General features: G+C 41.4%; 1 protein-coding gene across 2 annotated transcripts; it reads right to left on the bottom strand.

The window, feature by feature from the left end:
• Positions 1 to 1,068: 1,068 nt before the first annotated feature.
• On the bottom strand, positions 1,069 to 13,363 carry pcdh10b (protocadherin 10b). Of its 2 annotated transcripts, none has more exons than XM_079891765.1 (5): positions 10,354 to 13,363; positions 9,525 to 9,583; positions 9,181 to 9,287; positions 4,299 to 4,456; positions 1,069 to 2,404 (listed from the first exon to the last, which is right to left on the bottom strand). In XM_079891765.1, the coding sequence occupies exons 1-5, from the start codon at positions 12,898 to 12,900 to the stop codon at positions 2,351 to 2,353; spliced, it is 2,925 nt and encodes a 974-aa protein (XP_079747891.1). In that variant the 5' UTR covers positions 12,901 to 13,363; the 3' UTR covers positions 1,069 to 2,350. The 2 variants fall into 2 exon arrangements, with proteins under 2 accessions (XP_079747891.1, XP_079747890.1); XM_079891764.1 differs by having other exon boundaries at positions 1,070 to 2,404; positions 4,103 to 4,456.
• Positions 13,364 to 15,395: the final 2,032 nt, after the last annotated feature.

The following is a 15,395-nucleotide window of genomic DNA, read 5'->3' on the forward strand; positions in this document are numbered from 1 at the left end:
CTGAACACCTTGACAAACCAGCACTGAAGACGCACTCTTTTTTTTCTCTCTCTCTCTCTTTGGAGAAGAACAAAAGTTGCCCTCATAGATGTCATCAGTCAGGAAGAACAAATGGAGCGCTGACCTGTCAGAGGAGATGAGGTGTGTGCAGGAGGAAGGAAAAGAGGGGTGAGATGAAGGGAGGAAAGGCGTGAGGGAGGTGAGAGAAAAGAGTCTGACAGGGGCTGGGGCTGTTAGCATATTTATGAGGACAGATTTTCTGTTCGACTTCAATCTATCTGTCAGCGGTGGCCTCTGCTTAAAGCGTCACCCAACACCCACCCTCACATTATCATTTGAGGCCCACCTTCTCACATTTTACATGCTAAACAAATAAGATCCTGTTAGAAGAACCTATTTGTATTCAGCAAAGCTTAAAAAAGTTAACCGAACATCTTTGAGTGACTTTGAAGTTGCTCCAAAGCACGTCTCTTGGAAATGTATGACTTGTTTGGGGAATTGTAAGTCATTTATTTTATTTCTTTAATTATTCTTATTATAGCCCAGTGATTTCTGTATTTAGGTCCCTCGGTCAGCTCTACCGTTCAGATATTAAAGCCTGCGGTTTGTGAAAGAGATTAATTTGAGTGGAGGTCAAACATAATGGAGTCAATTTTAGGGAAAATGAGATATGATCACATTGCTTTTGTCCTTTGTTTCGTGCTGCATTAAGTTTAGTTCTGTGCGACTGGCTTTAAATTGAACTTTGCTGGAAGATATACATATATATATATATCTTCATGCAATATATTGCATTTTTTTTCTCTTTGAAAATGAAATGTCTTTGTTCACATTTCCCTCCGTTTTTGTACAAAACTGTATTTGAGCTCAGACATCAATGTTAATAAAACTTAAATAGCATTTGTTTTGAACAAATAAATTGCACTAAATGCTCATTTGAGTGGTTGCATCCATGTGTGCAAAAATAGACTTTAAGATGTCCTGAGCTACAAAACAAAACCAGACAGCTGAGCCCCGGTGTTCTATGATATTTTTCATTGGAAAAGAAGGTTTTGTGTAGGTTTTGATTTTTGAAGGAATGTGGCTTAATTATCGAACTGTCTGCTTGTATTAGTTCAGCTAAAGTTGTCTTAAAATAAAACACGGGAGTCTAAGATGCAAGTATACATTTTTTCAGTTTATTTGTCACCTCCTGGTATTAAGGTGTTTGTGTGCATATGTGTGTAAATATCAGTATCAGTGCGTGTGTTTACTTTGCATTGTGTACACCTTTCGTATTTGGCCTCAAATTTCCAAACGGATCTATTTGGCTACAGTAATACACAACTGCCATGTATTCAAATCTAGAATATTACGCCCCTCTTTATTTATAGACATGATTCTCAATATCCAAAAGTGAAAAAATGGATGAAAAGTTGTTTAGAGATAAGGCCTTCTGTCATGTTAAGAACCCCTGTAAAGTGGATTAGCAACGCTAACTGCTCCCTTGTGGAGCCTTACACACTACACTTGAAAAAACGGCGCAAATGAAGACTGCACTTTCAGAAAAAGTATATATAGATAGATTTATAGATATAGATTTATATTTATTTTGAAGTTTAAAAGAGTACAGTTAAGACTTCTCACACGTGATATAACCTACGTATTGTCTGAGAGAGTAAGATTTAGGCCACTGCTGTCCCGCTCACAACGTTAAACACTTAACCCTGACGGAAAGAAAATCCCTCTGTGGAATCCGTTGCTTCTTTTTTTTTTTTTTTTTTTGACAAAGAGTTGGAATAGATTTAGGGAAAACACCTGATCACACACACAGCCGCACACAGAATATAAAAACAGTCATGTCTAAAAGAACAATATTGCATTTGTAATGCACAAATGAATTTCCTGTACAATTGGCTTTTCAGTGGTGTGTGTGTACATAAACAACTAAAGGGCTCAGTGAATATATCTCCATTTTTGTCGTTTTCGTTGGTGGTTCTCATCATCGTTCACAATGTGATATTTTTGTTTTCTTTTTTCTTTTTTTTTACGATGAACAGTAGTGCTGTAAACAGGCACACGCAGAAGCCAAGAGGAATAATCATCCTCTTGTTTCTCTCCTTGTCTTCCTATCCTCCATGTATTTTAACGGTCTAGTTTTGTCCTCCGCTCAGTCCTGCTGAGAAGCGCGTTATGTCCAGCCGATCGGCCTTGCATCTAGCTCTGCGAGTCTGACTCTTTCATCAAGTTTTTTGAGGTCTCGGAGGCTCCGGAAGCCTTTGGGAATGCACGATCATCTGACGCCTCTGGAAATAGAGTCTGAAAACTTGATGCTCTTCGCATTTCCATCAGTTTCACTGATTGTGCAAAATCACGCCGTCTCTGGTATGTCCACTCGGAAAGAGCTAGCATATCCTTTTCCGCGCTAAAAAGGGAAAAAGAAAGAACGCTTATTAAAGATGATTTTTAGACAGCAGTTTTTAGTGTTGTGCTAAGCTATTAAAAGACCATTGTTTGATGCATACAGAAGCAGAGCTTTGATGAGGAACTATAAGCCTACAATCTACAAACTATTTCCTCAAAGTTAAACGCACCACCCACACAGCCTCGGAGCGCTCTTTCTGAGACAGATGTCTGATGGTTTCAACACAACAAGAGCAGTCAATAATATCTCAATCAATCCCACTACCACCTTCATCCCCTCTAAAACAACAAACAGTGGTAGGCAGCCTAAACCTTATAAACTCTGGCCTTTTGAGAGCGTCTGTTTCAAGCTTCTGAGTTGATGTTTGGCATGACTAGTCAAACGTTGCCTCAATAAACATACTGCCTGTGTACAAAACAATAGGGAGTTTCTGCCTTCCTTTTATCTCTGTTTTTTACAAGTTCATTTTAGACATTGTCAATATCTGGTGGGTCTTTACCTATGGTAAGATATCTAAGAATGTTTTATTGTTTGATCTAACAACTTATCACATTACAATCCCACAACTAGACATCAGTACGGTGGCAGAGAGAGCTCAATGCGCTGCAAATAGAAAAAACACAAGCAAATTAAGAAAACAGCTTCATCAGTTTGAAAACACATGCGCTGCAAATACTCACAACGCTACCAAATTATTATTATTTTTATTGAGATGATCATTTGCATGTTTTCTTCAGTTGCAGCACGTTGAGGTCTTTCGGCCACCACACATAAGGGCTTCTGTAATACCCTGCATTTACAAACAATTTGCAATTTCATAGTGCAGTTTCTTGTTTCAAAGCATGTGCAATGTTGAAATAATTAATTTAGCAGGGTTGTGAACCATTCTGAATTTGAATTAGAAATGAAAGTACAATGGCATTCAGATGCTTGAATAATCAAAGAATGCTTGAGTAATTTTTAAAAAGAAAAAAAAAAGTTGGTCAAGACAAACTTTAAACATTGGCTTAACCTGTTTCAAAAGTCTTGAGGGTTTATACACTAAGGATAGATAAACAACTTCCTGTAGCGTGTGGCTAATTCAAAGAATTAAAAGGGAGTTAATTCTTCAAATCAGATTTTTAAAAAAAATTTCACAACCCTGGTAAAACAAATTTAATGTAAGCAAATGTATGAAGAAAAAAGCTAATCAGACACTCTTATAAATAAAGGTTCTTCAAAGCTTTAATCCAGTTTTTTCACTTCATAGGGTTTTTTGCTGTTTGGTTCTCTGAAGATTAAAACGGTTCTTGGTGCTACATTAGAGGTTCTTAAGATCAGCATATTGATTCCTCCGTTTAAAATGTGCAGCCCTCCTGGGGCCTTTAAAGCACCACTAGATGTTTTTTTTTTTTTTTCTAAAGAACTAAAAGATAAAAAAAAAATCTTTGAGGAAGTTAAAAAGACTCTCTTATGTTCTCTCCTACACTTTTTCCTTCCATTGGATCCTTTATTTGTAAGAGTGTGCACCAGGAACCAGTAGATGAAGAGCAGATGAGGGATGGGCAGATGTTGATGGGTGAAGGAGAGCAGAAGTGTGAGGGCTAAGAGTTCTAAGAGGAGAATTCAGCAGCACTTCACGCTAGAGGCCTTGAATTTGGAAAGTTTTTTTAGGTCAGATCAAGAGAGAGGAAAGCGCTCTCTCTTTGAGATACTCACACAGACAGGCGGCTTTGTAAGGCATGCGCGAGTTACACAGAAGTGCATCGAACTCTTTCCTCTCTAGCGTGGAAGCATTGAGGTGGTGTTGATGGTGTTGATGTTGGTGTTGGTGCATCTGGTTGGGGTGGTGTGGCGTCTCTTTGCCAAAGGTTGAGAATGACTGATCACCCGCCAACGTCTCGCCCTCAAATACCTCAGAGTCGGGCACAGAGTCCATGCCCGGCACGTGCAGGTTGCTGCGGTAATCGGCACCCTGTCGTGCCTCGGTGGGCACGAAACTTGGCATCCAGCAGCGATCTGAGTGGCCGAGGGCTTTGCACTCCTCTGTGCAGTTGGAAAACAGGTCTGCTCCTATGAGAGAGAACAGAGAGATGGGTTAGCCTGTGCTTAATTGTCCATGTGGGTGGATGGGAGAGAGAATATGCTCCCAATAGCACTGGAAGCATGTAAGTAAATACAATAAACCATGCGTATACAATGCATCTACCCTATAACGTGCCCTCAATGTCTCCTCTCTTAGATAAGAGAGCAGACCGTCGAATTCTGATTCTAATTCAACCAATCAGAAGTTATCCAGCATCTTTTTTAGACTTAATCAAGCATTATAAATATGTAAATCCAGATGAAATGTAATGCATGTCATTCACTTTGAAAACATTAAAAGCTGTATGCATGAAATGTCTTTGGCACTTAACATGGTAATCATGAAAAGATTGCATGGCGCTTTTTTCCCCCCTTTTTGTGACTTTTAAATTACAAATTACCCTGATCAAAGCACGTGTGGAGAACATACACACAGCGAGTGGATGAAGTCAATGCTGTAATCTCCTCTTGAGGTCTCTCTTCCACTTCTCTCTTTCTATTTGACATCAAAGGTAAACTCTCTGAGACACCAAGCTTGCAGATAAACCCGATCCTCTATTCTCTTTCCTTCTCTTCCGCCCAGCTACAAGATGAAGGGATATATTATAAAGGTTATAACCCTCTTTACTCTTTTGTCTCTTGCTCGTCGTCTCAATTAAAAGAACAAAAAGAATGAGTGGCACTATAAGACATTACGTCACAAAAGGAAAAAAAAAGCAATACATCAATAGGTGCAAAAAAAGGCTTGGAATGTACAGTAAAATATTTTAAAATAAACTATATTATTGATCTAAAATATTTATATCTAAACAATTTTACTGAATTGCTTTAACTAAATAAATATATTGTGAAATAGCATTTTCTGCATCATTTTCCAGGCCTTAAAAGCCAAGCTCCGCCCCCAATATTAGGCCCACCACATCTCTCCCAGAGGTTTATCGTGAGCCTCTTTGAAAAGGTATTTTGATTATCAGCACATAATTCAAACACCCCGCTGCTAATATCCAATGGCGAACGACCTCGCGAATCACAAAGCCAAGAGAAAGCTAGCGCTACAAGAGTGTTACAGCTAAATCCAGCGTGAGGGACAAGATCCTGTTAGTTTGTGCGTGACAGTTGCATGATGCCTTTTACCCCCACCGTCACCCCAGACGGTGTAAGCCGTGCCTTTTTGACTGCGTGCATCTGAGAAGAAGGGAGAGGTGAGCATTTTGAAATCCCCTTTCGGCTCCTGTGTCTAAAAAACCCATGTCTAAAACAGTCAGTAATTACAGCTGGAGGATTAATGAAGTGCCATTTTCAAAGAAGCGCTAAGCGGAGATGTTGAAGGTATGGAGCAGAGTCAGTGGTGTGGGGTGGGGGGATGTTCTTATAGCTAATCCTCAGACTAGCCCTTCAGACAGAAGACAGGTCAGCATACACAGACTTTGGGTTTCTGCTTTAAAAGAGGATTAGAGTCCTTTGGAGCTACATGCAAACAACCTACTTAGGCCTGGGCTTGGTAAGACTCTCCTAATTACAAACCAACGCATAGGACCGCCTTACTAGGCAACAAGTAGTTTTGACACTAAACATATCTGGAAGCTATCTATGACAACATTCAGAGGTCTCATTTTTATAAGAGACTGTGAACAAAGGTTCTTTGTGTATATATCTGACATACAAAGAAGGTGAGAGGGAGAGAGTTTGATATTTAGAGAGTGTGCGATAAGACACTTCCTCATTGTGTAATCGCAGGGAGACATCTTGATATTTCCTGACATTTTCTGAAATTAATTGCTCTCTGTACTCATCCAGTGTCCTTTTTTTTCAGTGGGAAAAATGGAAAAGTAATTATATTGTTGACTTGTGGTTCAATATTGCAAGAAAGAGTCAAGTCTGATGAAAATGCAATGCTCTATGTTCTCTGGTTGACAAATACATGCTATTTTTATACCTAGTAATAATTTCTGTTTCAAGTAATGCAATGCTAGATACAAATTTGAACAGGGGCCAGAACGATCTGGAATGTGCCCACATCGACCACATTCGGATTTTAAGGAAAATGTTCATAAGTAAATCGTCGCCTACTGACCTGACAAACAATTACAAGGGTTTTTATCTGTACTACACTAAATTATTTAATATTTCTCCTCAAAATATGTTATATTTAATACATTTTCTATTAAGCTTAAAATTAAAAGAAAACACTACCATTCAACTTTGGGGTTAGTGAGATTTTTAAATGTTTTAATGTTGAAATATTATTACGAGAATTAAGATTTTCAGCATCATTACTCCACTCTTCAGTGTCACATGATCCATCAGAAATGATCAATCTGAATATGCTGATTTTGGAGCTTAAGAAACATTTCTTATTATTATCAATGCTGAAAATATACTGACCCTAAACTTTTGAACGGTAGAGTATTTTAGGGAGAAATGTTGCGCTTTTTTTTTCCGGCGCTTTATAAAATTGCAATAAGACCTTGCCAGTTACACACAGACAATAGAGAGTGATGTTATGTATCATCTCAAAATCTGATCAAATCACCCAGAGGTAGATTTTAAAACATTGTTTAAACAGGGTCTCTATGCAACTAAAGACCACAAGAACACCACAAACATTTCCCCAAAAAAGAAAAACCCTCAAAACATATTATGTTTTTATTAACAAAGTTTGGGAGGAGCACGTTCAGATAATTAACACGAGTGGAGAGCACTCAGCAATCAACGATAAGAGGTGTATATATATTCAGCAGTCTCACCTCAATTCGTTGACAGTTTAGCAGCATCCCTCCACCACGCCTTCTCCACACTTATAGTCCTATCCAATTACATACGGGGGGAGTACTCTGGGTTCGGGCCTAATTCCGAGCTCGGAGCCCTCCCCCCGGACAGCACGCCAAATACGCATTAAACTTTACTCCCTCTAATTGTATACAAGTGTGAACTCGTGAAGTATTTTTGCATGAAAATATGCTTGGAAGTTGTCAGAAACTCTACATCACTTTTTTCTGATGTTCTACAAAGTGAGAGAAAGAGAGAGAGAAAGACTTGTAAATTAAAGAAGATATATGACAATGGCCTGTAAACGAAATGATCTATTGAAAAATCTCCCCTCTCTGTATGCTCTGCTGCTTTCTGAGCAGAAGCCTTGCAAAGCATTAGATCCGATAATAACCTTCATTTGCTAATCAGGCTGAAAATAAATTACTGATCAGTGAGCTGTTTCTGAATTCTGAAAATGACCTGCAGCCCAAATTAGGGATTCTGTAGCAACGTGGCAGATCCTCAGGATAAAAGAAATTAAACTGGAATGAAATGATTCAGGTGTGTCATTGCATCAGAGAACCTCTAAAGTGTTCCATATTACAGATGCATTTTTATGCATTAGAGAGAATTTAAGCGATGCTTATCTCTGCCTTTTTTTATTTTTTTTATTTAGTAGAGATGACTAGATCGGGATGCATCTACGTTGTGACACACTAGGCGTTTGGATGACTAAAATTTCCTGTTTCAAAAAGCCCATAAAACAGCAGCTGGTTAAGAAACAAAATGTCTGAAATAGATTTGAAAGGATGAAGGCCGTTTCCACCCAGTTCTCATTTAAATGAACAATGCACACTCCTGAACGCTCTCCAAGTCTGCATATCAAGCGGCGCTTTCAATTATCTTAATTAAAGAAGATAGTATGGAGCAAAACAATTAATTTTTAGTAGGGACAACATGCTCGCAAATGGGGAAAAAATACACAACAGATTTTTTTCTTTTTTACTTTATAGAGCTGTATCTTAAAAGGCAAGAGTTTTTTGATGGCCTGCGACAATAAAGGCAGATGGGCTAGCTGACCTTGTATGGAAACCAAGTCTTGATTTTAATCTAATGTTTAACTGAGCAAAAATAGGCTAAATGAGAGCTGAAGCAGTCCAGCCACAGCATATGGTGCTCTGGAATAACAGCAGAGGACATATGCTCAACCAAAGAGAAATTAATGATAATAAGATGCAACTTTTGGTTGTATTCATTTGTGTCCGACTATGTCATAATTACATTATACACTCAACTTCACAATGCACTTCAAGGTGTCATTTAGCAACAAAGCACCATTTCCAATGCAGCCGAATCTCACACATGTGGTCTTATGAAGGTGTGAACAATAGTGTCCTCCGTCAGTGGAATGTGGGGAGAGGGATTATGGTGGAAGGGTGAGGGGGGTGAAGAGGAGTTGGTGGAGGGGTCGCACACAGTCAATGAATCGCTTGTTTGTTTGCTGCTCAACCTATTTAGTCCCGTTCCCACAGAGTCGATGACAGACTGCCTGGACTGATCTAAATTCCATCATGTCTTTAGAGACGTGGGTGAAAGGGTAGATAGTACCACTGAAGTAAATACTTATTATCAGGGAGTATTCATAAACAATTGGATTATTTTCTCCAATACGGCTGTTGTTCACATGCTCACGCATCCATACTCAGAGGCTCGGTGGCCTAAAATATTTCTGCTAGGTTTCGAACAGCCTCGACATGCCTTGATCAGGGTTTTTGTTCTGATTGTTTGGATGAAAAACAACCAAACTATTTAAAATATTCCATCTTCCAACCAGTATGTCTATCGCAAGTGTTTAACCAAAAATTTAAAGCCACATCTCGACATGCTCAGCCTGAATAGCATCTCTTTTTAATCAATAACAAAACGAGAGAAATATGAGAAACTGACTTATATAAACGTACCAGAGGAATGTCCACGATGCATGGCGTCATGGTCACTGTCTCCCTGCTCACTGTCTCCATGACCGCTGTCTTTTGAGCTCACAATATCTGCCTCCTGAAATGCAGAGCTGAGGGAGGAGAGAAGGTTTGAGTTGACCGCTTTGCCACACGACTCTTATATAACCTCAATTTTACTGCTTAGCCTTGAAATGGTCTCAGTCTGTCACAAATGCTCATGCTGGTTTAGTTCAAATGTTCATAGACTTCTCATATTTATTTACTTCTATCATATTAATTTAAAAAAAAAGTCATTCCATAAAGTAGGGGGGGAAATAAATTTCAGGTCGGTTAAATTAAGTGCTTACCTGTTAACACGCCTTGGTCGGTCCACCAAATAACTGAGTTCTGCTCTCTGGTGTTTTGTCTGCAAGAGAGGGATCAATTTGAAATGGGCCCAACAACATTGCATAATAGTAATTAAAAAAATAAAAAATAAAATAAAATATTATAAATACATAAATGATAATACAGGTCAGAATTCAAGCTTTGCTCACTGGGGGAATTGCAGGGACTTTATGGGCAGTCAAGATCATTAGGCTCTGCTGCTATTCAGCAGAATTCAACTATAGACGGATCTTTGTTCTTGTGAGGCTTTGCAACACCGTGACTGGCATATCTAATGCCCTATAACCCGGAGAGCTTTTCACAAACATGCAAATCTATCAGTTCAGTGACTCACTATGTTTACACTCTAACATGCACAGTATAGGCCACACAAAAGATATAATAATAATAATATGAATAATAATAATTAATATTGTTAGTGTCAGTCTGCAAGCAACCAGTGATCAACCTGTTTGTTTTCAGAGCTCACTATCCTGAAGAGGAAGATCGTTTTGTTTTGAGTTGTTTTAATTCACAAAATGTGTATGTATTTTGAAATACAAGATAATTCAAATGTAAAAGAGCATACAATTTTAAAATTATGACTATTGACACATCCACACAATGAGGTCTCTGAATATGTATTTAGATAAACTGTAGCCAGTATCTGAAGAATAAAGCTAGATTTGCTTTCTGTGTGCCATTGATAAAAAATAAATAAAACCAAAAAATAAAAACGGAATTACTTATAGTACTTTTTTTTTTTAATCGTGTAATTATAATATGAGTAAGTTTTATAAGTGCTCGTACCTCACTGGAGAGCAGGCTGCCGTTGGATATTATGTCCGGCTGCTGTTGGTCCGTATAGCCGGTCACTAGAGCTCCGCACGGGTTGTGCTCGGTGTCGTTGCTGCGCGACGGGCTGCAGGCCTTCAGGAACATGAGATCGGTTTTGGCCGATTCCGGAGTCAGACAGACCTGATAGCAGTAGTTCTGACTTTGATGTAGCGAGCCGAAGCTCCCTGACTCCTCCACTGGCACCTGCGCGGCGCTCGCCACGCTCACGTTTGCTGTGTTGGTGCTCTGAACCAGCATGATGTCGGACTTGCTCAGTTTCTTCTTTTTCCGAGCAGCCCGGGCCTGTCGACCGCAGCAGCCGCCTGACCCGCACGACCCGCAGCCCACCAGGCAGCAGCAGTCGCTGGCCAGGCAGGTGCTGTAGATGTTCAGCTTTTTCTCCTTCTGACAGCGCACGGCCAGCACAATCATAGCCAGGAGGAAGATGAAGGAAACGGAGCCGAGCGCGATGATGAGGATGAGCGTCAAGTCCAGAGACGCGTCTTTGGCCTTGGCAGTACCGCGTTCTCCACTGTGGCCTTCCACGAGACTGTCCACGAGTGTAACCTGCACCGCTGCGCTGCATGACATGGGAGGCTGCCCGTGATCCCTTACCTCAATCAGCAGCTCATACAGCTGTTGCGGGTCTCGTTTGACTGACACCCGGCGGGCCGTGCGCAACTCGCCAGTGCGCCAGTCCATTCGGAACATCCCATTCTCGTTACCTCTCTGTATACTGTAGGACAAGCGCGCGTTCTCTCCATCATCTGCATCCATGGCGACAATGCGCGTAACTAGGTAGCCTGGCTCGGCAGAGCGCGGCAAAGGCTCCCGCGCAGTGCCATTTTTTCCAAGAGGCGCAATCACAGACGGCGCGTTATCGTTCTGATCTACTATAATGACGTTTACCGTGGCGTTGGACCAAAGTTCGGGGCTGCCTGAGTCCCTCGCTTGAACTATAAAGCTGAAGTCTTTCAGTTGCTCATAATCAAATGATCTAAGGGCGTACAAATACCCATTCTCCGAGTTGATGGACACATACGTGACCACAGACATTCCCTGGATTTCACACTCCACTATGGAGTAGGTTATATAAGCATTTTGTCCGACATCAGGGTCTACTGCACTGACAGCGTAGATGTAAGCACCGGGGACGTTGTTTTCAGTCACATACACATCATAAATGGGCTGCGTAAACGTGGGCGCGTTGTCGTTCTCGTCAGACACGTGCACTTTGATTGATTTGCTGGTCGCCAGAGATGGAATCCCTTTATCTCTCGCAACCACGGTGACCGTGTATGCCTCTACAGTCTCTCGGTTGAGAGGACCGTCGGTCACAATAGTGTAATAATTTCTAAAAGAGGTTTTGAGTTTAAAAGGAACATCTCCGAGAATCTCCACATGCGTTTGACCGTTGTCTTCAGAGTCTTTATCGGTGACGCTGAGCAGAGCGATGACGGTGCCCGTGGCTGCGTTCTCGCTCACCGACTCCGTGACGGTGCTGAAGATGATCTCTGGAGCGTTGTCGTTCACGTCCGCCACTTTGACCAAAACTTTACAGTGCGCAGGCACAGCATTAGGTCCCATGTCTTTCGCTTGGACGTAAATCTGATACAGACTGCTCTCCTCAAAGTCCACCTCACCTCTGACCTCTATGCGGCCCGTTCTGGCATCAATATCGAACAGTTCCTTGACCCTGCTTGAAATGTGGTTGCTGAACGAGTAAATGACTTCTCCGTTCGGGCCCTCGTCTGAGTCGGTCGCGTTCAGCTGGATGACGAGCGTGCCCACGGGCACGTTCTCGGCCAGGTTAACCGAGTACACCGGCTGATCAAACACGGGCACGTTGTCGTTGGAGTCGAGCACCCTGACCACAAGCAGTGCTGTACCTGTCCGAGGAGGCTGGCCACCGTCTACGGCCGTGAGGACATAACGGTGCATCGCCTGTTGTTCCCGATCAAGAGGCTTCTCCAAAACCAGCTCTGCGAATTTGTTGCCATCAGTCTGTGTTTGCACGTCTAGGTAGAAATAGTTGTTATTGGTGATGTCGTAAGTGCGCAATGCGTTACTACCAACATCCGGATCAAAAGCGCTCTCCAAAGGGAAGCGCGTACCCGGAGTCGCGCTCTCGGATATTTCCACGGTGATGTCCGTCTCCGGAAAGCTCGGCGGGTTGTCGTTGATGTCCACCACCTCTATCTCCACGCGAAAGAGCTCGAGTGGGTTCTCCAGGAACACCTCCAGGTGAAGCAAACAGCTGGCGCTCTGCTTACAGATGCGCTCCCGGTCGATTTTCTCGTTCACGAAAAGCACCCCGTTTTCCAAGTTTACTTCCAGGTACGGCGTCCGCGAGCTGGGCACCACCTGAAAGCGGCGGGATGAAAGTTTTGTAAGGTCCAGTCCCAAATCCTCTGCTATATTCCCCACAAACGTGCCATGCTCCGCTTCCTCGGGCACAGAGTAACGTATCTGCGAAACCACCCCATCCGCGAGACACAGCAGGAGCAAAAACACAAACATTTCCACTCAGGAAAGGTCACTTGGAATATTTTATCTCCGTGGAGCACACAGCAAAACCATCACCCTCTTCTCCAAGGTAAGGCGCGCAGGCGTGCGTAAGGCTTTGGTTGTATGGTAATATTTTTTTTCCTTAAACAGGGCTGTCAGCCAAAAACCATGCTGTCTGCGTTCTGGTTTACACAGGACCGATTTCCCAAGGCGATTTCCTCCACGAACAAGCTTTAGAGTCGCAGCGGATTTCTGGCACAAGTGAACATTAAAACATTAAACTGACACTGATATAAATAGATATCAGCTGGCGTGTGATAAAGCACAATATCATAATCCACAGAATTAATGCAACAAATGCATTTTATATTAGAGCTACAGTCTCTGATATCTGAACGGTCCCAGTATATCTGGTGCGCTCCTGCGGGGTCCGCTGGCACAGTACTGAAGCATCAGCGCTTAGCTGTTCGGTTTTCCCGCAGCACCCTCCCCTCGCCAACCAATGGGAGCACCCGGCACCAGCAGAGCTGAAACTTTATTGGCTGTGTCCTACATCAGTCAAGCCTCCTGGTGGCTGATAAACACGCCCCTGGTCAGAGCTGCGGGATTTCTGGTCATGAGGATTGAATGGCTGATGAGTTCGTAAGAGAATGAGTCAGAGAGATGAGTAAGGTGTGATCAATTTGTGGGGGAATTGTATTTTTTTTTTAATCTCAGAACGGGATTATGCATAACGTTATTATGTATAGGCCTATAGGCTGTGTAAATGGTGTGAATAGGCCATATATATATATATATATATATGGACATGTACACTTCGTGACATTTTATTTATCTACATTGTTTGTCTAAATCACAGTTTTGACTTTTGTATACGTGAAAAAAAAGTGAAAAGGGAAACCAGCATTTCATATCAAGTGCTTTATTCAAGCTTATTGTATTTCTCTCATTTTAAACGGACAGTCAATATTTTACAGTTACTTTTGTATTCTTTATATAGGAATAAAATGCATTTAATGTTTCGATTGCACACATATACCAGGCAGATTCTCTACTACATCTTACAATGTGTTGTCTTTGGAGCTTTCTCAGGTTTGGTTCCCAAGCGCGAGCCACATGCGCCTCCTAGCTGCCAAAAATAATCTGTTGCGCTGCTGTCTGTCACGCGCATGGAATTCCTCGTGGCAGCTGCACATAAATAAGAAATCTGTGAATATGTCCAGCACTTGTATTAAATCCCTGTAATTAAATAAGATGCAATTGTGCTCGCTGGATTAAGTAATTAACCCGTTTAGACCCATTGTCCATTCTAATGGACATCACTTTTCTCTGCTGCTTTTTGTCATTTGGTGCAAAGCAAATCTTAAAGGAATAGATTAAATACTGCTAAAACAACCTACGCGTATTATATCATTGCATTTTGATATAAAAAAATATAGCCTATATATATACTTTTTTTAAAATGGGCAGTGTGTCACAGTAAGCAAAAGAGCTATGAAGCTGTTAAATCTCAGTAATTAAATCCTATATGATTTGGTCGAATCTTCGCCAAAATCGAGTTAGAATATCTCTATCTTCAGACAATGTTGGGCAGAAGTTATTAAAATCATATTTTGTGTTTAACACCGTTTGCTTGTTACAACAACCGAAAGAGGCTATTGGCATTCCAACTGTCTGTTTGAAAACATGTCAAAAGTTGTGGGTGAGTTACACATTAAACCCATGTATCCTATATAGATGTTGTCAACTGTAATGAAAATTGCAAATAACCATTAAAACATTATCATAAATGATTATCATTTTTGACTGCGTTTAGAGTAGAAATAAAGCACGGTCCTTTTTTCTCTCTCCATGGAATATCTTATAATTCGTTTCGGAATGGGATGGAGTATTCATCCCTTATGCTTCAAATAATAACTTTAGAGCCTTATATCCGTGCGTTGCCTTTACACTCTATCAAACTGTTGGTATATACCTGCTCCCCGTTTCCCAGCAACCAAATGTCACGGAGTGGAATAATGCAGGATCCACGGTGGCAAACACAAGGAACAGTCGGAGCGCCCCCTAGCGCATCACAGAGGCACTACACCCCAATGGTACGTAAGCCATAAAGGACTGATGGCTGAGTTTAGTGTCCCCTCAAGAAAGGAACATTTGAAGGAGCGTCTGAAACGTTGCTTTGCCAGAAAGAATCTTAACACCAGTGGAGTGTAAACATGAATCGCTTCCAAAAAGAGATTTTCTAAATCAAGTTTTGGCGAGCCACTGGCGCACTCACTCGACTTTATGCTTTAATTCCCACAAGGGTGCCGGAAGGATTGAATAGATTTGAGTTTTCATGAATATTTCAAGATTTATGGACAAACAGTGATTTGAATATGAGAATCAGATTATCTCCCCTCCTGTATTATAATGTGAGCATACCTCAACAGCATGAGGAGAGCTGACATTATGACTGGCACCCAGGCACGCTCTCTCTCTTTCTCCTTTTGTCACTCCTGCAAAGC

Source organism: Squalius cephalus (genome assembly GCF_949319135.1).
Source record: "Squalius cephalus genome assembly, chromosome: 14".
Classification (NCBI taxonomy): Eukaryota; Metazoa; Chordata; class Actinopteri; order Cypriniformes; family Leuciscidae; genus Squalius; species Squalius cephalus.

Excerpts from the sequence above, each read along its gene's own strand:
- pcdh10b (XM_079891764.1), bottom strand. The coding sequence starts at position 12,900 with ATGTTTGTGTTTTTGCTCCTGCTGTGTCTCGCGGATGGGGTGGTTTCG. Across the intron at positions 9,584-10,353 it reads GCAGCCTGCTCTCCAGTGAG|ACAAAACACCAGAGAGCAGA; the intron begins GTACGAGCACTT and ends CCTCTCTTGCAG. Across the intron at positions 9,288-9,524 it reads CGACCAAGGCGTGTTAACAG|CTCTGCATTTCAGGAGGCAG; the intron begins GTAAGCACTTAA and ends CTCCTCCCTCAG.